At 39.6% G+C, this 26,624-nt stretch overlaps 2 protein-coding genes across 2 annotated transcripts; both read left to right on the top strand.

Moving 5' to 3' along the window:
• Positions 1–2,358: 2,358 nt before the first annotated feature.
• On the top strand, positions 2,359–8,432 carry LOC145425570 (programmed cell death 1 ligand 1-like). The gene is made up of 7 exons (XM_080298701.1): positions 2,359–2,443; positions 2,594–2,664; positions 2,799–2,940; positions 4,133–4,492; positions 5,365–5,442; positions 6,783–6,868; positions 7,045–8,432. Exons 3-7 carry the CDS (start codon positions 2,880–2,882, stop codon positions 7,108–7,110), a joined length of 651 nt encoding a protein of 216 aa, XP_080154827.1. The 5' UTR covers positions 2,359–2,443; positions 2,594–2,664; positions 2,799–2,879; the 3' UTR covers positions 7,111–8,432.
• Positions 8,433–17,682: 9,250 nt separating this feature from the next.
• Positions 17,683–20,871, top strand: LOC113017883 (lactose-binding lectin l-2-like). Its single transcript, XM_026160993.2, has 9 exons — positions 17,683–17,765; positions 17,894–17,970; positions 18,497–18,523; positions 19,025–19,051; positions 19,165–19,209; positions 19,342–19,448; positions 19,526–19,660; positions 19,749–19,857; positions 20,560–20,871. Exons 2-9 carry the CDS (start codon positions 17,910–17,912, stop codon positions 20,640–20,642), a joined length of 594 nt encoding a protein of 197 aa, XP_026016778.2. The 5' UTR covers positions 17,683–17,765; positions 17,894–17,909; the 3' UTR covers positions 20,643–20,871.
• Positions 20,872–26,624: the final 5,753 nt, after the last annotated feature.

A 26,624-nucleotide genomic window follows, 5' to 3' on the forward strand; every position in this document is an offset into this window, starting at 1 on the left:
CATCATCATCCTACCCAATTATGTTTCTTTTAATCAGAGTATGCTGTTTTAATGACTTTACAATATCATTTACATTGTGTTCCTTACATTTTCCCCAATTGTATGTTATATTAATCCTATATTTCCGTTTTAATATTTCTAATGTTTGCCTTGTTTTCTTCACTGTCTGGTCTGCCTCTGTCTCACCTGTATGGATGCATTTACACCTAAATGTCCCCAACAAAGGATGTTTTAATTCACCACTATTCCAGTGAAACACGAGTCTCCCATCTTCCTGCTACCAGTCTGGAGTTTTTGTTCACCAAAGCACACACCAACTTCATACTGACGGACAGATCACTGCCCTTTTGCCGCCTTGTCTGACCGTGTTTTGTGGCTTTGGTTCACTTCACCTCACTCTTCCCCATTCTTGTCAATAAATCAGGCCGTTCTGCAACCATGGCAGCCATTCACTCTATGGCTTTATTCATGGTGTATTTTACCACTTCACCAAAGGCCGTTTTCGTTTACAACATTATATTTGCAGTGTTCGTCTATCTATCAATATCTGCGGAGTATTTTTTTAACGAGTATCCTATTTTCTAAAGCACAGCGTGTAAAGGGTAGCTCGGTTAGCAGGATGCTAGCATGTAGCGCTTAGTGAGACACGCCTCAGACGAGTTGAGCAAAGACCCCGTCTGTGTACTTTACACGTGAGCAACGGATTTAAATAAAATTAACGTTTCAAAAGACAAACTTGAAGATAAAAAACAATATACTTACCGGAGAATCGCCAGGGTTTGCCGCTGCCATCTTGGCGCTCCTAAATTCAAAACTGCCTCTGCAGTCAGGCAGGGGAGGCGTGGAAATTGTCTTTGAGTTAGTCAAACGTTTTCCTTAGTTCGAGTAGATGATAAAATAAAAATAAATGGGATTTTAAGTAGGACTAGGCGTTCTGTAATGATCTCTATTTAGGAGAAAAACTTAATCACTCACCTTTAAACAGCTCTCTTTTAGGAGACACACTGCTGGCTAACGGTGTCATGTGATCAAACAGCGTAATTTAATTGGCTGAGAGCCGCTCGACTCGATCTAGTGCTGATTGCTCTGGCTTGGGTCATTCAAGTTCATCACTTTTGCAGTTGAATTTTTTGCAGTTGAATTTTTTGCAGGTGAATTTTTTGCAGGTGAATATTTTTGCAGGGAAATTTGGAGGATAAAAATTCAGTGTCATAAATTCAATGTCTAAAAATTTTCGAATTCTGATGATACTATATTTCTTCCATATCGATCATCTACATCAACAAGATGAAACATGTGCTGCTGTAACGTTTTCATTCCTGATGAACACAAACTCTTTTCCAGTCTCACTGACCCTCACACAGTCATACAGCATGTTTACTACTAACTTGCTGACTGTGCAGAGCTTTTCCTCTCAATCTGTTACTGTCAGTCTGTGATGTGTTTGTAAACTCTTTATATTGTTATAGTTTTACAGTTTTATGTTCTTTGTCTCGCTGCTGTCAACTTTAATGTTCTTGTCTGTGATTGGTCAGTTGCTGCCAGCTACTGCCTCCTTCATGTAAATGTGTTTGCAGCTACACTGACATCAGTGACCAGCTTAATGTCACTTCTCATCAGGAAGTGTAACTCTGACTTGAGTCTCAGTGCTGTTTCTGTTCTCTGTGTTTTTTCAGTGTTTGGGTTTTTGCTTGTATGGTTTAAATAAGTGAATTTTCCTAAAATTCAGACATGATGACAGCCTAACATTGACCATCACTGCATGCAGGAGGAGATTATTACTGCAGTCTAACTACAGTTTTTTGAGGATGATGTTTGTCAGAAAATCCACTTCTGCTTCACTGACTCAGACTGACACACTTTTTAAATTGAATCAAACATGTTCTGGTTTTCAGAGACAATAATAATAAAAAAACATTATCAAAGATGAATCATTCAAAGTCTAAGATCAATATGTTTTATATTCAGACATTCACACCAAGAATCTGTTTTTATCAACACAAACTAACAAGCATAACTCTTTAACTGATAACCCTAACCCTAACCCAACAAGCCCATAAAGTGTGCAGTGAATTCTGTTTTAAGGGCATGAAGACCAAATATTGCAAGGCGGAAAAAAAATTAGATATGGACAGAAAAACAAAACGAGGAAGTCCTATGTGAGCATTTTAGTTCAAGGCTCATATTTGATTGTAATTTCTTTTTTTCTAACTTAACAAGCAGTGAAAACTAAAATAAAACTATCACATTTCTCAGGACTGAAGAAATGTAGACTCCACTCAGTCCCAAATTCAAACCACCAAAATCTCAGTTGCAGTAATGTGGGTGGAGCAGTTCAACAACAAACTGCAGGTTGGTACCAGAGTCAAAGCTCCGTCCTACAGTCATTATGTTCTTGTACTGATCTGTGTCGTGTCCTTAAACTCGCTCTTCTGCTTTCAAGGTAAACAGCTTTTATTTGGAATCACTCTCAGTCACATTAGCAGCTGTGTAGATTATAGACTATCACAGCTCATCAACTAGATTTAATCACATGTTGGTAAATTAATTAAATTCACTGTGAACATTTCTTCTTTGCTGTTTGATGTGTCAGTGACGACAGCTGTCAGCGAATCACTTAAACGGAGCTAAAAGGAGCTGAAAATGTTGCCTGATGTTTCTCAGGCAAGTTCTGCACTTTTAGGAGCAACTTAATTCTGTTTAACACTGACATTGAATTTTATTTTCAAAAATATTTCTAGAAATTTGAGGTTTACATCTGTGTGTTGAGATTTCATGGAGTGATTAACTGTCTGCAGGCTGATTGTGAAGAGGAGACGTGTACTGACTTCAGGCTTCAGACTGTGGGCTCGTTCTCGTCCATCATCTGAGCAGTCATCATGGACTGGTTTCACTCTGTTTCTCTGTGGAATTTTATTCTCAGCTTGGGTTTTGTTAAAGGTTATTTGTTAAATAACTATAATTAACTGATGAGTAGGTTTTAAGTATTGATTCAGTTTCATGTGTTGAAATATTTCCAGTGTGACTTTTTTAATGCTCACATGTAATTTATAAACCATTTATTTCTTTAGTTTAAAAAAAGCATAGAAAGTTTCCCATGACGACGTGTAGAGACACTTAACTTCCTTTAACTAAAGACCTCAGCAATCATGCATGTAAGAGGAAACAGTGAACTCCATCAGCATGCACACAGCAGCAGAAGTGAAAATCCTGATCAAACCATAAACAGTAGTTTCCATTTTCATGTCCACAGTGAAGAGTTCTGCTTTGTTTCTCCAGCAGCACAATCCTGAAACTGTTTCAGAGTCTCTGTGTTTCCAAACTGAGCTGATAAATGTTTACAGTAACATCTGTGTTATTAGTTGATGTTGAGCTCCATCTGCAGGAGGGACACAGTTAAAATGTCATCAGTGTTTAGTTTCTCTCACATTTATCATGGAGCAGATCTCAGTGGGAGTGGATGTTTGCTGTGGATGTTTACAGGCTGAAATCCTTCTAATGTGACACGTTTTCAGTGCTCACATGTAAATTACAACCATCCAGTTTCTTCTTCATGATTTCAAAACCTCTCAGTGAATCAAGTTTCCTGTGAGCTGTTTAAATTGACTTTAGATTTTGGTGGATGATCAAACTGTGGCTGCTTAACTGTGCTGACTGCAGAGATACTGAATAAGTCTGATCAACAGATTCATGATGAAAGTCATGGAAACAAAATCATCATCATCACAGTTATCCTGGTCAGTACTGAGATCACCTTCATTTCAGCAGAAACTGATCCAAGAACAATGAGACACAATAATTGTTTTATTTAGTTGATTTTGTTTTAATAAGTAACTAATAATGAACTCTATTAATGGCACAGCCTTAATAAAGGCGTCCTGCAGCACAGCTCTCTGATGGTTTCATTATTTCCTTCATGCTGAGGAAAAATCATTGTTTCCATGTTTGTCACAGCAGAACTTCATCACATTATTGTTGTTGATTTTTTGTGATTATTTGTGTTTGATCTTTTTGAACAAATCAACCAACGAAGCAGTGATTTTTGTCAGCGTTGTCTCTGACTCACTGTGAAAGGAGTTCTGATGTTGTCTAAAGTTGTGAGTGTGTCTGCTCCTCTCTGTCTCCTCAACAGGATCATTTGTAGTGGATGTGACACAGAGCTCCTATCAGGCAGAGGAGAACCACAACATCACACTGGAGTGGACGTTCACCACCAAAGCAGACATGTCCATCTCAGCACTGAAGATCCTCTGTTACATGAATAATGAGCATGAACACATAACTCTGTATTTTCTTCATGATGGTGTCGAGTTCTCAGAGGATCAGGACAAAAAGTTTTCAGGACGAGTCCAGAGTGACAAAGACGCCCTCAGAGAAGGACGAATCAGACTCCAGCTGTCCAGACTCAGGACTGAGGACTCGGGTCTGTACCTGTGTGAGGTGGACACAGGTTATGGCCGCGGCTACAACAGCTGCAGAGTCACCGTCTCTGGTAAGACAATTCATTTATACACATGTGATCACTGTGAGCTGTTAAACTGGATCAAGGCTGGATCCTGCGAATTATGAAAAACAAAAGCTCTCTTTAGATAGTTTCCACTTTCATAACAACAGTGTCTTTATAAATATCCTGTTTGATTGATGGAGTTTCAGACACCAGCAGCTGTAGCCCCACTTTCACTGATTTGAGTCCATGAACTGGATCTTCTTCACTGTTCTAGAGCTGATGTTTCCTTTTGGAGCGTTTTTAATAGAATTACCAGAAAAACTGTGTAGTTAGAAAATTACATCCATAAACTGCATCACACAGACACACACCTGCTAATTAGTGCTGAGTACAGTAACAGACATATAGGAAGTCTACACAGAGATTATATGAAACTATCCATGGAGACCAACACTGGTTCATGTAGAAGACTGTAAACATGGTCATTTCTGCTTTAAGTCGGACTTTTTAACACAAGAGTCTTTGTGGCTTACACACACATGAGGCTAATTCTTCATGGAGCTGCTGGTCCAGGTAACATCCCTGAAGGAGGCCTCAGAGTCTGAGTCGACCACAGAAATCCACAGTGTCCAACCTCAGTGACACTGTTACTGAGCAGCTTCATCAGGACATGTGAGGAAACCAACACTGAAGAGCTACAAACTGTTTCTCTCATCACAACAGTTTGTTTGTTTTTGGGTTCTTCATTGTTGGTTTCTTGTTTCAGTTTTGTAAGTTTCCACTTGGTAGAAATAAAACTGTGTACAGAGCTGAGGGCAGCTTAGTTCACTGTCAGAATATTACATCAGTTTTTAAGTTCAATCAAAATATTTAGAAATATGTTTTATATTATTTTATTTCATTTTACTTTATTTCAGAATCAAAACCTGAGAAGACAGAAACAACTCAGCAACCTAGAAGTCTCCAACCACCAAATCTGAATGAAGAGACCAAAGGTAAAAAAGAAAGTCTTTACAGTTTACAAAAACCTAAATGTCATTCACTATATTGCTTATATACAGTTCAGTCAGGAGATATGGGCCAAATCTGAGAAATTAGTTAATTTACCAGAACAGAAAACACTCCCATCCAGTTTTCTACAAATGGATTTCGTTCAGTCTCAGACTAAAGAGAGTCCAAGACTAGGCTCGTTCTATAGAAGTGAAACTGAGTCTGTGTAGTGTTGGGCTAATGAAAGGTAATGATAGGGAGGTAATGAAACATCAGGCTAACAATACAAACAGTTTTCATCTTAGGTCATCTTTGAAAATCTCGAAAACAACAAAGTAAAATCCCCCCATAAACCTGCAGCTCTTTCAGGTAAACATACTGAGTGTCACGGTCTGCGGAGGCAGACCGTGCGGGAATGTGTATGGTGGACCCAGGTGCGAACACAAGCGAGGATGCAGGAGTGGATTTAAACAAAAGCGAGCCTTTTATTATGGCTGATGAAAGGAACAAAACAGAGTGAAGGCAGCATATGAGTAGTAGCTCAACAGAAACCTAAACTGGACAAACTAAGGAAAGGCTATGGCTGGAAATACGGAACACAGGGGGTGGGAACACAGACGACGCGACACAGACTGTATGAAACACAGAGACTAAATACACATGAGGGATGATCAGGGGAAGTGGATGCACACGGGGAACACAGGTGACACTGATAATCATAACAAGACACGGCAGGAGTGAACGTAACACTGATGGGAGATGGGCAAAGTAAAACAGGAAGTACACAGAGGTTCAAACAGGAGGAGAGAGAGCACGGGGAGAACGCAGACATAACGGGCTGGGGAAAACATAGAATCAAACACAAAGAGAGACGAGGGCTCATAAATACACAGAGGGGCACACAGGGGGTAAGAGTCACGAAGGGAAAACACATAAGGAACAACGTAACAGATCAACCCAGGAAGCATGGCCTAAATAAAGAACAAAATACAAAAATACATGAAAACTAAGAATACTGGGCCCACATGGCCCAGGACCATGACACTGAGGTTCTGATTCAAAATGTCAAATATCAGTTTTATCCAGTTCTGGGTTTTGGGGGCTCGAGTCTTTCCTGGTTAACATTGGGCAAAAGGCCCGATGTAAGCTGGAGGTCACCAGACTGTAAGTGGAGATAAATTAAATTCTGTGTGCATCAGAAACATGTAAATAAAGTCTGGTGTTCACCTCCCAGAGTAATATTGGTTGTTTAATGGTTAATTCCACTTCCTGTCTTTTAAATGTGCAAATTTACATCATTAACACAGAACTGTGTTTTTACTGTTTTTGCACCTTTCTTTGTCAGGCGGGCTAATTATCTTCGGGGTTGTATTCATCTGTATCTCTCTGGTCTTATGGGGATTGATGTTTTATCAGAATTGCAAAGAACACGTAAGTCTGTCAGAAAAAAAATATTTTGGTTTTAAGTGTTGTAAATTTAAAATTATCAAAACAAATTTTTACAATTTGTATCACCTTATCGTTTGCTCTGTCACGATTTAAAAGTTTCTTAAACTTGTGTTCAGTATAACTCAGTGAATCTTTTAATTGTCTTCAATTTTAAACAGAGGAGGTCTCCATCCCGCAGAACAAGGGAGATATTGATGAAGACTTTTTCAGAAGTTGGACCTTAGAGCCAACAGAGGGAGAAAAACAACAACAAACTCGAGAGAAAAGAATTGAATTCAGGGCTTCAGTCCAATATTGATATATTTATACTGATATCCTTCAACTCATCTGAGCTGTAAATATCAAAAGTCATTAAAATAAAAACAGGATAAATTGAATTTGAGGTAAAACACAAACAGCATTAACAGGATGGAGCTTCATGTTTCATGTTTAATAAACTTTTTTTATCACTTTTTTTATCACTTTTCTTGACAGTAAAATTGTTTCTGTACTTCTTGTTCATGTGTGCTAAAAAAGAAAAGTAAGAAAAGTAGTTGGACTGATATTTACACTCGTGTCTCGTTTTAATGCAACATCAAAACAGCAGAAACTCAGTGAGAAGAACTCTGACTCACATAAAGAATCATCATTTTGTGACATTCAGAATACATCTAATCAGCACAGCTGCAGATTCTGTTATTAATGTGTGTTTTATGGGAGATTTTGTTTCCTTGGATTTTTCAGTGTCAGCTCATCAGTGAACTGTTCCTCACAAAGATTCCAAGATCTTGGTCAGGTTTATGTTCCCAATCCAAAGTTTTTCCCAGGACAGAGCTGCTCTAAACCTGCAGCTAATCAATTTCCTGTCACAGCTGGTGAGGCAGGCCCTGTGGAGGTGAGGTAAGGACCCAAACGCAGGCACGGATGTAGACGTGGAGAGTGAGTGTTTTTTTGTGTGAGGTAAATAGGGTACAGGAGGAACGGAGACGGGCATACAGTGAAACTAAGACAAACCTAAAGTGAGAAACCGTACAAAACTGAGTGGAAACCGACATATGGCAGAAACACAGACAGACTGAAGGATTTAACACAGATGAACAAGCAGGAGAAAACACAGGGCTTATATACTCAGAGGGACAATCAGGGAATGGGAGACAGGAGGGCAACATAGCTGGGAGAAATAAGAGCTGACGTGACAGGGGAAACATAAAATGAACACACTGACATCAGACACGGACCTTCAAAGTAAAACAGCAAGTACGACATACATGCATAAGCACAGACATAACACTATGACAACACAGGGAACCCAGAGACGTGGGACCAGGGCAGGCACAAAGAGAGCTTTAACTATAATCCTGAAACCAAAACCAAAGAACAAGAAAACAAGAATGACCCCGAAACATAAGAAAATCATAATCAAAACAAAAACCACTGAGTCTACAGACTCAGGGCCCTGACATTTCCTGTGTCTAACCCACAATCAGTGTCCAGTGGAGAAATGCTCCTGTTGTTGCATAAAAATGTGCTTTGTTGTCTTTTTTCTCTTCTTAAAATGTTTACTTTTGCTCTGTTGCCTGAATTTGTCATCACTTGGATGTGTTCATGTGTTTATTTCTGAGTAGCTCTATAATTGTCTTACTGATCAGTTCTACCTCTTGTGTCCTGTATCTCTGCACTGCTCACAGCTGTGACAACAACTCAATATGAAAGATCTGGAAATATCATGGAAATATATTTGTTAATACCAAACTGTATATAATATTTTTAAAATATTTAAACTACATTAATATAAAATAATTAAAATTAAATTCAATTGAATTCTGTGTCAAGAAGTTTTGACATCATGTGAACATTTAAAATATCACAACTCTGACTTTCTGTGACTCGTTCTCCAGTCTGGAATAAATATCGACCAACATGAGACTTAAATCAGATTTCCACCTCACCATGAAGGCTGATGGGGTGTTGTCATGACTCCAGTGGGTCAGCCAAATGGACACCCAACATTGTGAACATGATAAGTGGAGAACGAGGTGATGTAGCATTTTCAGACAGATGCCCTTGACTTCCGTGTCGTGTCTTCACCCACAAATCCGTGCTTCGTGCTATTCTGCTCCTGTGTGTCCCCGCACCCCGTCCTCACTGCTCTTGTCTTCCTTGCTCCTTCCTGGAGAAAACAACAAAGAGGCAACTTGTCAGGACACTCGACTACCACAGGCATGCACTCACTGGACTTGACATTAATCGACACTAATGTGGAGGGACAACAACGTCACATTAGAAAGGTATAGTAATCATCCACAACTATTTTCGGTTGCAGATGATAAAGGATTCAGAAAGTTTATTCATGCAGGCCCATATGACAGAGAATATGCATCTTCTTTTTGTTTTCATATTATAATTTATATTTAATTGTGTTGTGGTTTGCAGTGTTGTGTGTTGTTTTCACTTTAAATTTGTAAAAGGAAAAAGCTGAAAATTTAAATAGTTAAAAGTTGAAATGTGAATAGTTGATTTTTGTATTATATGATTTATTTATTACATTTTATGTGGAGTGAAAAAATAAAAGTATATTTACAGTGGCCCCTACAGACAAAGCACATACAAACTTCAAATCACGTAAAAACTCCAAAACACGTACAAAAAGCTCAGAAGCACATAAAAACTCAGAAGCACATAAAAACTCAGAAGCACATAAAAACTCAAAACACGTACAAAAGACAACAGAAGTGCTCCAGAATGCTAGGCGCAGTGTTGAGCTTTTGTTACCTAGTGGCTACACAAGCCAGCAAGTACCAATGACTGGATTTGGTGTGTGGTAGTAACAGGTAAATTAACTTTTTTTAAATTATTTGAATATATATGAGTGCCTGTGTATAAATACGCAAACAATACACACATGCTTTCAATTGTGTAATTTAAGTGATCTAGTAGCTCTGCTTTGAAAGTTCAGTTCATGCTAGAAATGTGTTTTGGAGTTTGTACGTGTTTTGTCTCTAGGGGCCACCGCATATATTTATATATAAACATATATTGTCACGTCCGGTGTGGCAGACGTGTGGAGTTGTAGAAAGGACCCAAAAGGCGGCAGCTCTGGTGCAGGTGAGTATTTATTTACAGGAGTGGGTACAAACAGCAATGGTGGGTGAACATGAAACCGGAAACCAAAACTGGGTAAAACTAACAAAACAAATCAGAAACGAAGATGCAGAGAGGTCCGGGAAAATACATACGGAGAGACGCAGGGAGACCGAGGGGAAACAACACAGACGAACCAGCAACGACTAAGACAGAAGACAAGACTTAAAAACACAGGTGGGGGACACAGCTGTGAGTGATTAACGTGACGAGACTAGGGAGGCAAACTGAAAACACTCACATAAGATGCAGACCTTCAAAATAAAACAGGAAACACATACACGCAATGACACAACGCAAAAACGTCACACAGACTGGGGAACACATAGGAACATGAAAACAAAACCCAGAATAATAATAACTACTAAAACATTAACACGGAGTCACAAACTCCGGATCATGACATATATAAATAAAACCAAAGGTTTTTTTACATTAGTAATTCCTTTTGTGCATAATTTTATATTATTGTTAATAATAAATTAATTAAAGAGACTAAACAACCTGAAGAGCTGGTTCGGAGCCAAAAGAGCCGGCTCTTTTTAGTGAGTGGTTCTCTAAAAAGAGCCGGAAATCTAATCTAATCTAACACTAATCATCACCTGTTGGGCGATGATTGGTTCAAATCTTGAAATTACCACAACCTCACCTAGAAATGGACGGAAAATTAAATATCCTGAACTTCAACTTGTGCTTTTGCTGAGCCTGTGGATTCTTACTTGGTTAGAAGCCTTTCCTCCACAAATTACTGTTGTCATTTACTCTTTTATATATTATAAGTTCAAATATTTGAGTTGTTTACAGGTGGAGCTGCAGAAAACTATTTGTTGCTTTTTTTGTAGACTCGGGGAACACTATTTGATCAGTGTGTAACTCTGACTTGTCGTCATATTAGCATTACTTTTGTTACAGTCTTTTTTTATGTAGCAGAATGAGTACTGTATTTCAATATTGCATTATTAGCCACTGTTAGTAGCTAATCACATTAGATATCTGAGCATCCCTGACTCACTCACCTGTTGCTGTACACATCCAGCTCTTCGGTCACCTGACTTGACCAAAATGTTGTCAAAATGTTTATTTTACACTGAACCACGTCTGTCTCAAGTATAACTGACCTTATTCCCAGGGTTACATTGCCAGGGTTTTCATTGAATTGTAAAAGTTTTAGTGTGTGAGTGTGACATCATTGGTTCTTTGCTCTTTTCTTTATTTCTCTGCACAAGCTCGTGCTGCCACATTAATATTTTTACTATGCATTAGAAATCAGAAAGGGTTTTATTTCCAAATGTTGAGCAGGTTACAGCAGGTTACTGTCAGACAACGCTTAAATAAACATAAAAATTAAAAGTGCTAAGTAGATAAATATATACATGAATGTAGGTGGTGAGCAGAGATGGGCAGTAACGCGTTACAAGTAACGCGTTACTGTAATCTGATTACTTTTTTTCAAGTAACGAGGAAAGTAAGGGATTACTATTGCAAAAACGGTAATTAGATTACCGTTACTTTCCCGTAGGAACGCTGCATTACTGCGCTACTAAAACCGTGATTTTTTGCGAGAATGTCTCACGACAGTGACGTAAGCGAGTGCGCTGTTAGTGAAAACAGCTGTGTGCAGATCAACAATGGATCACATATCGATTGTGGGAGAGAGTATGAGCGTGCAGCGTGGAAGTACTGACCTTACTTTGAGTTTGATTCCATAAAAAGTGACAAAAACATTAGTGTCCATCGTGCGTGGGAAGAAAACTTCTTTTTACAGCGAAAAAAACCCCTAAACTTCCAAGCAAGCACCGAGTGCGCAACGACGTAATGGGAAACTCACAGAGAAACTCGCGGATTCTTCAACTGACCGCGGCACACCTGCACCAGGGTAAACCTCCGCCTACCTCAGTCCTGCTTTACAGGTGAAAATAGAGCAACAGGACCGCTGAGTCTTTGACTTTATTTATTTTCTGCTGTGTTTTACTTGCATCTATTTGAAAGAGTGAGTGTAAACACAAAAAATATTTTATTTTATGTGCTGGAATGTGCAGAAAATAGGTTTAAATGTTAAACTAATTTATTCAAGTCAGAGAATGTTGCATATAATTAAATTTTTGCTTGATGCATAAAGTTAAAAGATTAAAACTGATAAAACAAGTTTTAAAAAGAGAGACTTTTCCATTTGATTACATTTTGTATGATGGATTATGCAGAAAAAGTAGAATTGGGCTGAAAGATCTATCGCTTTATCATCTATTCAGGTTGTAAATCGTGTTTTTAAAAAGTAACTAAGTAATTAATTACTTTTGAAAATAAGTAATCAGTAAAGTAACGGGATTACGTTTTTGGGGAAGTAATCAGTAATTAGTTACTGATTACTTTTTTCAAGTAACTTGACCAACACTGGTGGTGAGCAGTGCAAAAATGGAATGACTGCAGTGAACAAAGTGTAGGGTCATGTGTTTGTGGTGCGAACAGTTATGTGGTTTTTGTTCATGAGTCCAACAGCAGAGGGAAAAAAACATTCTTATGCGAGGTTCTGGTGCGAATGGACCGGAGCCTCCTGCCTGAGGGGAGCAGGTCAAACAGACTGTGTCCAGGGTGCGAAGGGTCAGCTGAGATCCAAGCTGCACGCACCAGTGTCCTGGAGGTGTACAGGTCCTGCAGAGATGGGAGTCTGCAGCCAATCACCTTCTCAGCATTACAGGAAGTCTGGATCTGGGTGGGCTGTTATTAGCTTTACAGCAGCACCCTCATTGCTTTTCTGTGTTGTGGATCTCATCATTATAGAAGGATTTTGCCTTTTTGTGTAACTTTGAGTCACATCTTAAGACAAAAATGTGTCAATCACTGGATGTCACCATGGTTTTATTAAATCAAGTCCATTTTTCTTGACAGCAAACATAATGATGGCATTTGCAGAGAAATTGTATTAGAAGTAAAACACTCAAGGGAGAAAAAGTCTGCTTAAACCTTTGTGGGGGGAGTGGGGGTGTTTCTGCAGTGGGCTGAACTACAGAGGGAGTATTTGAGTGTTTTCATGTTTTGGAAATATTAATAACTTTTCTTTTTTTTTCTTTTTTTTTTTTTAGAAGTCAGGGCCTTAGGTGGAGGTGGCTGTGTGTCTTTGATTATGGGACCTTCTTCCACATTCCATTTTATTACTTTTATTATTAGTAGTGGTATTATTAACCAAATGGTTCAGATTCAGAAACCCAATGAAATGCTGATCATGATTTTTCATGGGTGTGCCTCGGCAGAATTTCTATTCAAGAAAAACTTGTTGAAATTTGTGGCAGCAAAATTATAGTGACAGGCTCACTGTCTCCTAAACTTCCCAAACAGTTACTGAAATATTAAAAAAGCAGGAAGGACCCACGAAGTGGGTCAAGAATGAGGAAATACCAGACACTGCTCAGTCGCACTTTCAAATCGCTTGAAACCGCACTTTCAAACCGCAATAATGTGGGTGGAGCAGCTCAACAACAAACTGCAGATGGTACCAAAGTCAGAGCTCCGTCCTACAGTCATTATGTTCTTGTACTGATCTGTGTCGTGTCCTTAAACTCGCTCTTCTTCTTCTTTGGCGACAAAACTCCCTTTTAACTGGAAAAAAAACTCAAGCCAAACCAGGTAGGAGAGCAGCAATCAGCAAACAAAATGTGGAGACAACCAGTGCAAAACTATGAACTTTCCTCAGCTGGATATAAAAATTACAAGTTCATCTGTGCTCTCAAGGTGGGCTGGCTGTAGCTTAGGAGGTAGAGCAGGTCCTCAGGGGGAGCAGGAGAGGGTTTAGGCTTTTAGGTGAAAGGATAAGACAGGTCCATTTCACTATAGATGCCCTCCAGATTGAGGTCAGCCAGACTCTGCAGGAATTGGAAACTCTTCTACCCTCTCCAATCTTAGAAGAGGTTTACAAGTTTGTGGACAAGGCTCAGCGGGCCCAATACTCTAAAGCAGGCCTTCCCAAAGTGTGGGCCATTGCAAGGGGGGGGGGGGGGGGGCGCGGCATGAAAAGGGAAAGAAAAAAAACAACAACCATGGGGCTCCCGCACAAACGCAAAGCAGGAGATGAAGCATCGCTGAATATGTTTCCAAACCAACTTCATTCCAAGCCAAAGACTAGAAAATATGGTGAAGCATATCTTCCCGTTGGTTTCACCTGCAAAATTGGTTTTCCTTTCGTCGGGAGCACCGCTGGGCTCTCCAAATCACAGACAAACAGTATCCCACATTCTTGATTTTTAGTTCGCAAACACTTGTTGTAATGACTAACTACTCCTGACATTTTGGAGATGTTAGCTCTTTATACAGTAAAGTTACAGTGGGATACAAATAACATCAGGCTGATCCTGCCACGATTTGTTCCCCCTGTCTAAATCACAGACAAACAGTATCCCACAGCTGTTTATGTTTTTAAACCCATTTTGCACAGAGAGGCATTTTTTTGAAAAATGTATTGATAGCAATGTTGAACATTATTACACAGGAAAAAAACAACTACATGTAAAATAATTAAACCGTGACGCCTCTGCCTTTGTAAATAGAGGGACAGTAACTGCGTGTTTATATGTAAGCGTGTAAAACCTGAAGATAGAGACAAAATACTGTTAATCTGACTATCTGCCATTCCTCTTATGTAAGCAATAACGTGGCGCACAGCTGACGTGAAAAAAGGCACATACCTTTGACGTTGCAAGACGAACTCTGTATTCCTCGTTCATACGTAAACGCAAAAAATGAGTTTTAAAAAATCTCAGTTTTCAGTGATTCGAAACGCCGTTTATGTGTAGACGACACAGCTGTGTTTTCAAAAATACCCGTGTAGGTGTGGACGTAGCGTAAAAGAGTTAGTAGTTTATTTTCTTACTACCTGCAGATTACTTGTATTTGCTTAATTGTTTACTAAATGTTTGAGGTGTGAAATAAACCGCAATTGAGCAAAATATGGGTGTGTGTAGTTTCTCCATTTCTCCAAAACAGTTGCCCATTTTAAATGGATAATTCAGATAATTAAGAGCAATGAGTTTTCAGTGAGTTTACAATACTTTAGTCAGACTGCAGCCTATTCTGGTGTCTACCATTGACGTTCCTTATCTTAACCCAGTCATGCTGCAGTTTGGAGGAACATCTCTGTAAGGGATTGCCACACTGTCTATCACAACTGTGGTCTTCTGCTTTTTGTCAGCCACAACTGTGTCTGGTTGGTTGGGCAATAGCTGCTTGACTATCTTAAAGTGGAAGTCCCACAGCACCTTAGCCCTGTTGTTCTCAGATACATTTGGTTGTATCTCCCATCGGGACTAGGCTGTCTTTTTGAAGCCACTGGTAGGATTTCTTGATGTTAACCATTCGCTCTATCTGTCCATTGTAGATCACATGCAGGTCGTCCATGACAGTTCTTCTTCCTGTTCACCATCATGTCTTCCTGATTTATTTTCAGAATTTCTGTGTTTCATCCTGGATCGTGACACTTACTAATCCTCATCCTCCCTCTTTCAGTTCCTCATAGAGCCTCAGGGTACTGACTTTGATTGGAGACCTCCATGCATTATGACAACTTTTTGTGGTGTGATATTAATGGCTTCTCCCCCTGTGGCCAATGTCTCTTAACTTCTGGAGGTATTTGACTATTAATGATCCATGTCCATTTTGTCATTACTCCTGTACCGAGGTACTTCTAGCTGTCCTGTATACCTGCTATTCTGCCTTTTCCTGGATCTTTATCCATATACATTCTTGGGGATGTGTTGGCATAGAAGGTTATGGCCTATGCAGAGCAATAATAAAGACAGTGTATCACCATGGTATATTCCAGACTTGATGTGCGAGACAGTTAGTTACAGACTTTCTTGTAGTCAATGTAGGCATTGCTCAGTAGTGATGGGATTTCCGGCTCTTTTTTGAGAACTGGCTCTTTCGGCTCCGAACCGGCTCTTCAGGTTGTTTTGTTGCTTTAATTGATTTATTATTAACAACAATATAAAATTATGCACAAAAGAAATTACTACTGTCAAAAAAAAAAAGTGGTTTTATTTATACAGTGGGGCAAAAAAGTATTTAGTCAGCCACCGATTGTGCAAGTTCCCCCACCTAAAATGATGACAGATGTCAGTAATTTGCACCAGAGGTACACTTCAACTGTGAGAGACAGAATGTGAAAAAAAATCCATGAATTCACATGGTAGGATTTGTAAAGAATTTATTCGTAAATCAGGGTGGAAAATGACACACTACACGACAATCTTTTTTACGCACACACATCTTTTTTACACATACAAATCTTTTTTACGCACACACAAATTCTTTTTACACATACAAATTGTAATGTCCTCTGCCTCTAACGTCTTGCTAGAGTCGACATTAGGGTTATTGGCGCCAGTAATTGGTAATTGGCGCCAGTGTCCAGCAGCAAGGCTGCTGGACACTGGCGCCACCGGGCCCTCTGACCACCACCAGTAGGCAACGGGTGAAGTGTCTTGCCCAATGACCGAGACTGTCCAAGCCGGGGCTCGAACCGGCAACCTTCCGATTACAAGGCGAACTCCCAACTCTTGAGCCACGATCGCCCACTACACCAGACTCAGTAGTCATTTCACAAAACCTTTATTCATCTTCAGTTATGCATGCATCTTCTGTGCAAGGCCCTCTGCAGATCTTCACTGCTTTGTCTGTTTTAACCAGTTTTATAGAAGCGACTCCATCATAAAACCCACATGGTGTGTTGTACACTCTGTGTTTGTGTATGTATGCGCGAGCACGTGAGTGCCTGTGTGTGTACGTGAGTGAGTGTGTGTGTGGGTGTGTGTGCATCATAACAGTTAAAGCACTGTGTGTGTGTCTTTGTACATGTCACTTTCTGTTGGGCATGAAAGTCCATTTCCCCTCACCCAAGCTACACCAAATTCCTTTAGAAAACATACAAAACCGAGTTAACATATTACAAACACTGAGACCCCCACTCTGCATCCACTGGGTCTTTGGCCTCTTGTTGTCTTACTTTTACAGCTAAGCATGTGGAGAGTCTCCTGCAAACCTACTTCTAAGTAATGACAGTTATGAGCTTTATTACATTCAGGTACAAGCATCCCCCAACTGTAGCTTCCTGTCTCCTTTTATGACAGGATGACCCCCAGTATCCATAAATTCCTCTCCCTCTACACAATTACACACACTCAGGCCTATAGCTACACCAAACTGAAACACACAGACATTCACACATCCTTCCCTTTTTCTCTGATCTACAGCGGAGCCCTCTCATCTAACAAATTTAACACATCATATTTTAATTATGTTTTTATAAAGAATTAGTGTTCAGTGTATGCTCGACTTAAATTGACTTCCATGGGCTTGTTCTCAGCTGGCCTCAAGCAGGGTCAGCTTCATTGTGTTAAAGTATTTGTGAAAGGATGCTGCACAGGTGTGGTGTCTCTGTGGTCTATTATTGTTAGGACTAGCCACATAATGTGTTGTACTCGTCAAGTGACACGTCGAGAGAAATCCACAATAGACAATGATTATTTGCTTTAGTTTATATATCCACTGCCTTGAGTACACATGAACGTTATATAAAGTTTGCTTTGCTTGTTCTGGAGACAGGTCAGGTGAGCTGCCTCCAGAACAAAAAGAATTCATTGGACAAGGATGAGGGTGTTGTCAGGCCAATAAAAGCTCTTGATCGTGTTTGAATTAGTCATTTCTTTCTGACTTGAAGCTGCATACAGTTGCTCAACACAGGCAAACTGACACTGAGAAGGACAAACAAAAGGTATTTTCACAGAAGATTTCTTTGTTTTATTATTAATTAATACGTATCTATGAAATATCACTACAGTGCATTATGAGCTGACTGCAAATGTAACATTTCCTAATATATTTTTCATATGTTATCATCAGATTTAATTTCTGCACCATGAAGATGCTGACTGTGTTTCTGCATGTGTGTGTCATGATGACTTTCACACACAGTCTGTGTGAGTATTTAAAACACAGAAGTTCCTCTCTCACTTTTTCTACATTATCTATACATGCACACTGTATATATAGAATATACATGCAAAACATAACCAGAGAATGGAATATCTTAAATTTTGTTTTAAACCCATGTTTGTAAAAAAAAAAAAAAGTGTCAAGGCTTTGCAAAACTGAATTAAACAATCTGAACTTTTTCTTTCTCTAAACATGAATGAGAATCATTGTACAGTAATTTCATATAATATCTAAGCCTATGTTTAGATATACCATACTACTATACTGTATATAAGGACATGCTGATCAATTTGAGTTTGATTTGTATTTTGCATATATATATATATATATATATATATATATATATATATATATATATATATATATATATATATATATATATATATATCTCGCTGCACTTCTGTGAGTAACTTGCATCACAAATTTTCTACTTCTTTTTAATCACTTTTGTTACTAATCACAAACAATATTTGTGTGTCAAATAAAATGTATTTTAAACTGTCTTTGCAGCTGTTCCAGAGGAAACAACTGTACCAGGTGAATATAAAGGTTGTCTTTTAGTGGGAATATACTCTATTTTGATCCACTAGTAAATAATTGAAGAGATTAATCTACAATACTAACTGCAACCAAAAACATCAACTAATGCAGATGGAGACTGTTTGGGAGTACTGCCATAACCTTCACTTGGAGTACATTACTTTTTTTCTCCTCCAAAAGTCAGGCATACAGAAAGTCTACACAGCAGACTCATTTTCATGTGTTCTTCTTTATCTACGATTTGTTTTTAAAAATATTGCACAATAACGTAATATAGTACACATTATAAGCTTGTGTAATCATACATTTATTATACTGTACATAAGGACATGCTAAGTGACATAATTCTTAGTTTACATTTTGCTAATATCTCTTCACTTCTGTAATTTACCTGCATTTTGTATTTCTTTTTAATGTTGTAAAACGTAGAAGGTAATCAATGACACCACAGCAATGATACACTGAAAAAAATATCTGTGGTTCAAACTGTCTTTGCAGCTCTTCCAGAGGAAACAACTGTGCCAGGTGAATCTAAAAGTTGTCTTTTAATGAGAATATATTTTTTATCCACTAGTAAATATTGAAAGTTTTTACCCTATGAAGTTAATTGCAACAAAAGAACATTTTAACTTATGCAGATGGAGACAACTGGGGAACACCACCAGGACCCCCATCTACAGAAGGTGGGTATACTTATTGGAGTATATGGATTTATTTTATTTTTTTCCTTCTTTAAAATTCAGTTTGAACATAAGGAAAATCTACACTGCAGACTCAGTTTCATGCTTTCTTCTTTATTTGTTATTTGTTTGCAGATGACTCATTTGGGGGCTGGCATCCATCTTGCCCAGATGGATGGAGTATGCACAGTCAACAGTGCCTCCTCTTTGTTCCAGAAAACATGACGTGGGACGATGCTCAGGTAACAAGGATGACTTTTTTCCTATTAATAAATGTTACATTTTCTTGGTCACTCCATGCTGTTTATCTCCATCGTAGAATAACTGTCACTCTCATGGAGGACAGCTTGCATCTGTGTATGATGACTTTCAAGCTTATGAGATTCAAGCGGAGCTGAAGCGTGCTGGACATGATCATGGCGAATTTTGGGTTGGAGGCTATAATAGTCCAGGGGTAAATAGCACGATGTCTAAGATTTTGAGAAACAATTGAATTTTTTTATGAATATGAATTTATATAATATTTTATTTTGCTTTAACAGAATCCTTCTTGGTCCTGGAGTGATTATATGGCAATGTCTGCTTTTGCTGACTTTTGTAATGGAGACACAGCCGAAGATGAGCACCACTGTTTGCAAATAACTTTTAGTGGTAAGTCTGTCAAGTGTTTAAAAAAACAAAAAAATCTTATTTGGATTCATTTATTTTGATTATCACTTCAAACTCATTACTAGTCTATCAAGTGTTTTAAAAGTATGTATTAAAGTACATTTTTCTTTTCTTATTATTGCACTGAGCATTGTTTCTTATCCTAGAATATTTACAGTTTGTGTTCCCAGTGATGCATCATTAAATAATTGAGATTTTAGAAATAAAAAAAAAATACAGTGTTCTGAAGTTACACAAAGCTATCATGTTATGTTCAAAACTTCTATGTACTGGGTTATTAATAGGTGGATTAATTTTGTCCTTGATTAATGTTGTCAACTCACTAAGATGTTAATTGTGCGGTACAAAAAATAACTGTAAGTATTGTGTACAAACATGGTGGGTGAAACAGATTAAAAAGACAGGGACATTTATATATAGGCACAGAACACTGAATTGAGTAACATAAATGGCTGTGAATCAGGAAGTAAAACAGTTAATCACTGTTTGTGTCAGTCTTCTTGACAAATACCCTTTAATGTAAATACCATTACCATTTACAAATACTGTAATTTCACAGTTAGTACTGAACGAACTAAAATTACACTTATTTGCTAAACATTGTCACCCCATGTTGGAAACCTTTTTAGTCTGAGTAGCACTGACTGAGTGTGATATTTGTGTTTTATTTTGGTTTTCTTGCAGAGGAAAAGAGTGGATGCTTAGAGAGCATGGACTGTGAAACTGAGCTCCCGTCTATCTGTGGAAACATTATTATGTTATTGTGAATCAACTCTATAATGCATCAGTAAAAAGCACAATGATCTGCATTTTTCTTTCTCAGTGCTGTTTCTTTCTCTGTATTTCCACACCATCGCTATGATGCAAGCAATCAGGCATCATGTGCAATGAACTGGAGCTGAATTTTCTGTATGATTAAAAGAAAGCTTTCTGCAGGCCTTTACTTTGTAGAGTGAACTGTATTTCATTCTTAAATTAAAACTGTTAGCATTGAAATTTGTCTGTGAGTTATTCACCACTAACATTAGCAAATTGAATACAAAATGGGTTTTTTTTTAAGTTTATGTCCAAATGCCCCAAAGGAGCTGTGCCTTCCATGGGATGAGATGTTTATTCATGGTGACATAGAAACTGTCAATCATGTTCTTCTGACAGCCAGCAGGGTGGAGGCATGGTTACCGACCCTGCTGGTTACAGAGATGTTCCTCCAAACTGCAGCATGACTGGGTTAAGATAAGGAAAGTCAATGGTAGACACCAGAATAGGCTGCAGTCTGACTAAAGTATTGTAAACTCACTGAAAACTCATTGCTCTTAATTATCTGAATTATCCATTTAAAATATATTTTGTTAGGTTGCAGCCTTATCTTTAGGTTTGCTCCTTATATTTATAAAGAGTCGATGGTTGACAGAGAACATATCAGGGTAACACTTTATAACTTGACGCGCAAATAAAGCACAAGTACCCTGTACTTACAGGCAATTTGCAGGCAACAAGTCAGGTTTCTGCAGGAAACAATGAAACAAGTGCACTGCAAGTACCCTGTACTTTCTGGGGTGCGGGCCATATTATGGATTCACTTAACCTCACTTAATTTTGAAGTGTTTTCCTGGGAAACCGATGCAAATTCTTCTGTAAATAACTTTAAGTATCGTAGCAGCCTAAGCAATTACTAGGTAAGTCGTTGTGTCCTTGGGCAAGACACTTCCACTGTAGTGGCGAATTTCTGTCCCAAGCTTCGAAAAAATAATTCTTCCACTTCTTAATGTGAGCTGTTCAGATTTATTTCTGACTCGTACATACAAACAAAAGATGTCACGGTCAAAAAACTATTTGCTGCTACAACGCACATTTCCATTGCTGTCCTGGCTCACTCTAACCTGCTACCACACATGCGCTGTAATGTTTTCTTGCCTGACACAAATTAAACGTGCAGCATTTATTCTCTAACAACATATTATACAAAATCAAACATGTACCATAATAACTGAAACAGTATCAAAAATATTTCTCTATAGATTAGCTCTAACAATACTGGATGGGCTGCCTGCAGTTTGATGACAAAACAGAAGATGAAACACACTGAAAGTCACAAGAAAAAAACATACAAATAGTTTTCATGATTATTTTTTTATTTTAACAGGTGGGCGGTACCATTCGTCTCTTACACTGTTTCATTCGGACTGTCTCTCGTGTTCAGCTTTCATGGTCTGGATGCTTCAAGGTAAACAGGTTTATGTTGCAATGCCCTCATATTGATGACAGCTGTCAGTAACTTTGACAATGAAAAATGTAAATGCATTTTTTCTCAGACAAGTTCTACATTCAAAAGGAGCAACTGTTCTTTGTCATCGTTTAATGCCTTCATTGAGGTTTATTTGTTAATACTTATCAAGTGAAATGGAAGTTCAGTCTGATCTAAAAATAAGAGTTTCATGTCTGTGTGTTAACAAGCAGATGTAACTTAATTCACAGTGCAAATACTATTAAAACCTGAAATATGCTTGTTTCTATTAAGACTGAACCATTCTAATATAAACAGAGCTAGTACTTAATATTTGAATACCTCCCCGATTGTGATATAGAGTTAGCATCACACCGGCAGTAAAACATCCTTAGCTTAGAACATATACCATATATACTGTAAAGAGCAACAACACACTACATTCTCATAGCTCCAGATTGACCTTTTTCCAGAGGTTTCTGAGCTTATTCGGATAGTAAAATGCATTATCTAAACTTAACAGGTAGCTAACGAAAGCATGTGACTCACTGGGATTTTTCAAAACAAATAACTTGACAGATGTTTTTCCCTTTGTGGTCAGAGTTCGGGGCCTAATAAAAGAGTAGCTTATTAGCATTTATATTTAAAACAATTTGGTCTCATTGTAGTACTGAGGTATTTTCCTGTTGCACTCCGAAACACTTGACCGTCATTAGAGGGAAGATCTCACGGGAAGAGACAGGTAACACTTGCACGAGACGCAAGGTCGTTGCAAAACAAAACTGCATCAAAGTGCGCCCTTGTAACAATAATATGCTATAGTTTTAGATGATGAAAAAGGATTTTGTAACCCTGTATTTTACATCGGCATTAATTTTGGGATTTTAATGATTTCTTTGAACTCTACAGCATTCATCTTTAATGACTTAAAAATAGGAGTTGGCCCCAAGTTTGAATTTATTTGGATCTTCAGTAAACAAACTGCACAAAGACTCAAAGAATGTGTCCATCACTGTGTGAGCTGCTTAAAATGTGATGAGAATTTAAAAAGCAGAACCATATTTGTCTAACTTTATCAGAAAGTAAACGCAGGAAACAAACAAACACATGCTGTTGCTTCCCTCCTGTTAGATGTGAGTCATTATTATATATCTGTATATACAGTGGTTATACAGATATATGTATATACAGATATACTACTATAATAGGGATATTAAAATGTACTATAGGGCTATTACACCGTGTCTTTAAATACAATAAGTGAGCTGATGTTACGGTCGTTCCTTTTTGCCCAAAGGTTATGTACTAGACAGTAAAATCAGAAAATAGTCACCATGATGGTCCATATGTTGATTTAGTGGTTAGCTTGTTGCCTCACAGCAAAAAGGTTGCTGGTTAAAATGTCAGCTGGAAACTTTCTATGTGGAGTTTGGCTCAGTTTTTAATGAAATCAGGAGCATCAGGAGATAAAAAATAAAACAAAATCTAGAAATATTCATACTGTATCAAACACTTGGCTGATTGTTGACTTCTGTATTCCCTACAAAGGTGAGCTGTCCTGCTTCTTTCTACTTCACTGGAGCTGCTGTCTGCAATATCCTGCAGCTATGAAGGCATCTCTGAAGTCTCTTTGTTGGCTTTACAGCTGATTGAGAGGAGCAGACACACTCCTGTGTAAGAACTCAACTCTAACCTGACCATCATTCTCTGCATCGTTCACAAGTTAGAACTTGTTGTCTAAGATGCTGCAGATGCTCTACAGAGCCCAGTTATTCTTTTCAACATATTCACTATTTCTCAGCCTCGAACAGTCTGCTGCTGATCTCAGTAAATGAACTTTTCCCTCTGTCCCTGAGCTCAGATTTGCAGTTGTGATTAAAGAGGGATGAAGTTATAAGGCTTTTTGTCAAACTTCCACCAATATGTCATTGTCATATACCCCCCCTCCAATGGCCAGCAGAGAGAAAAGCCAGAACAGGGCGGGCGGAGGGGGCCCAGGACAGAGGGACGGAGTCCACACCGAGCACCGGTGGGCGGCCACGTGGCCCGCGGCCGAGACGAGACAGTTCAGGTGGGGAAGGCGGCAGCGACCACTGAGCCGGTCCGGTGGGCGGCCGCGAGGAAGACGCTGGCGATGACGTCCAGAACATGGCTGGCGCGACGATGCGGCAGCCGCAGGACCAGGCGAAGCAGAAGCTGAGGCTGAGGTGGGACCAGGCGAAGCAGAGGCCTCAGCCTCTGCTTCGCCTGACTGGACTGAGGGGACTAATGGATAAACAGAGGTCGGTGAGGCTAATGGCTGAGCTGAGGTTGGTACAGCTGATGGCTGAGCTATAGACTGAGCTAATGCGGGAGATAAAGCTACAGCCTGAGCTAGTAAGGCCGGTGCCTGAGCAGGGGACACTTCAGCTAGCCTAACCAGGGATAGAGCTAGTGCGTGAAAGGCTGGATCAGGTGGTGGATGAAGTGGTGGACTGATGGGTAAGCAGGCTAGCTCTTTCGAGCCTCCAGAGCATGAGGGCACTGGCTGGAGAGCTTCGGCTGGGCCTCTGGGATGGTCAGGTTGGATTCTGGCTGCCCTCAGTCTAGGCGCCGGGACAGGCACAGGAGGTGGCTGGACACCAGTCACCCCCACCCGAGAAACAGGAACGGGTGTGGAGGTAGACTGGGTCGCAGCTGCCCTCCTCCTGGGAGCTGGCACTGGTGTGGGTATAGGCTGACTGATGGGAGTGGAGATAACGACTGGGTGAGTAATACTGACAGGTCTATCGGGATTTATTCTGGTCCTTCTGCCACCACTATTTACAGTCTTTGCCTGAACAGTCTTTGGGGGAGCAGAGCAGAAAAAATCTTCCCAGTCCACTTCATCCTCTAGGAGGGAAACTCCCCATGGATTAGAAATGAGTCCATTGTGCGTTGTAAGTGAATACTCAGATGAGGGGTGTGGAAAACAGTCACTGGCACTATAGCCACCAGGTGTCGCTGAAAATGGTCCATATCATGGCGGCGTGTGCGTCGCTTTCTCCGGGAAGAGGAAGCGGCCGGGGTAAACAGCTGAGCTTCTGGCAAGGCAGCCTCCGTTGCGCCGAGGTGGGAGGCGTAGCCGTTGTGTCGTGGCGAAGGTGGAGGTCCGGCGAATGAGGCGGCGGGTGTGTGAGCGTGGAGCAGAGTGGCGAGAGAGGGAGCGGCCGAAGCGCGGCGTGAAACGTCCACTCTCCGCGGCAAACGCTCCGGTGCAGGTGAGGCGGCAGGTGGGGGAGCGCGGTGTCTCCGAGGCCCGCCCAGAGCCAGGCGAGTCCCCTTGAAGACGTGCCCTCTCTCCGCGAAGAGCCTTTGTTTTCCCTGAGCTCCTCTGCCCAACGGGAAAGCGCTGCCTCCTGCCGCTCGTAGAGGTCCGAGTCTGCTGGGTTCCAGTCGTGCCTTCGTGGCACGGGTCGTGTCATTCTGTCAGGCGTTGTGTGGAGGCGAGGAAGAAGGAACCCAAACGCAGGACTCGCAGGTAGGTGAGGTTTATTATAAGGAGTGGGTGAACGGACACTGACTGGCTGGACAACTGAAAGGCTGACTGAACTGAGGGAACACACGGGAAGGACAACATAACATCAATGACACGACAGTGAACGAGTAGAAACAGAGGGCTTAAATACACAGACTGATGAGGATGATAATGAGAGACCGGTGAGTACACAGCTGAACATAATCTGGCTAATGACACAAGACGAGCTGACACAGGAAAAGCAGGAAGTGAGCACATGGAAGTGGCAAAATAAACTGAATATGAACAAAACTGAAAACACTGGGTCACCGACCCAGGAACCCTGACAGTCATTAAGTTGACCTAATGGTTTCAGATTTGTTGGGTTGTTGACATTACTCCACTCTACACCCATATAAGTCATATTCTTTTCTATCAGCAGAATGAATGCTGCTCTGTGAGTCCCGAGGATCTTGTGGAAATGGTGTCACTTCCATTCTCAGATTGATTCTTCCAGGTTCAACCACAACAACGTTTACTGCTTCCGCTTTAAATCAACTCTCTTGGTTTTATATGTTCCTGTTAGAAAAAGCTACTGAACTGAGGAGAGTCAGTGCACATGCCCTTATTTGAGATGCAAACCAGCCTAATTTTGGCATATTATGAAGTGACTGTTTACAGTCTGAAGTGCAGACTGTAAACAGCAGCAGAAACACGATGTTTGTATTATTTGAGCTTCTGTTGAGAAAATTGATGTTGTCATTGGGAATTCATTCATTTAATTAATGGCACAGACACTCAGAGGTACAAGTCCTGATTTTCTTTTTGATATCTTAAAAATAATGGTGCACTTTTTATTAATGCCACACTATTAAACATAAATAAGGTTTTAAAACGTGTTAATTCATCATTTATTTAACACTACTCCTCTTTAGTGTGTCCTTTATAAATACAAATAGTTATTATTAGCAGTGATGTAAAAACAGTGATAGATGTACATGGTGCATAAAAATATAAATATCTGCATTTAATAATGGCATACTAAGGAGT

This window comes from Astatotilapia calliptera, chromosome 3, assembly GCF_964374335.1.
Source record: "Astatotilapia calliptera chromosome 3, fAstCal68.1, whole genome shotgun sequence".
NCBI lineage: Eukaryota > Metazoa > Chordata > Actinopteri > Cichliformes > Cichlidae > Astatotilapia > Astatotilapia calliptera.

Coding starts and splice junctions, on each gene's coding strand:
- LOC145425570 (XM_080298701.1), top strand. CDS start 2,880: ATGGACTGGTTTCACTCTGTTTCTCTGTGGAATTTTATTCTCAGCTTG. Junction 4,493..5,364: donor CTGCAGAGTCACCGTCTCTG/GTAAGACAATTC, acceptor ACTTTATTTCAG/AATCAAAACCTGAGAAGACA. Junction 5,443..6,782: donor TCTGAATGAAGAGACCAAAG/GTAAAAAAGAAA, acceptor TTTCTTTGTCAG/GCGGGCTAATTATCTTCGGG.
- LOC113017883 (XM_026160993.2), top strand. CDS start 17,910: ATGAAGATGCTGACTGTGTTTCTGCATGTGTGTGTCATGATGACTTTC. Junction 19,210..19,341: donor AGGACCCCCATCTACAGAAG/GTGGGTATACTT, acceptor ATTTGTTTGCAG/ATGACTCATTTGGGGGCTGG. Junction 19,449..19,525: donor TGACGTGGGACGATGCTCAG/GTAACAAGGATG, acceptor TCTCCATCGTAG/AATAACTGTCACTCTCATGG.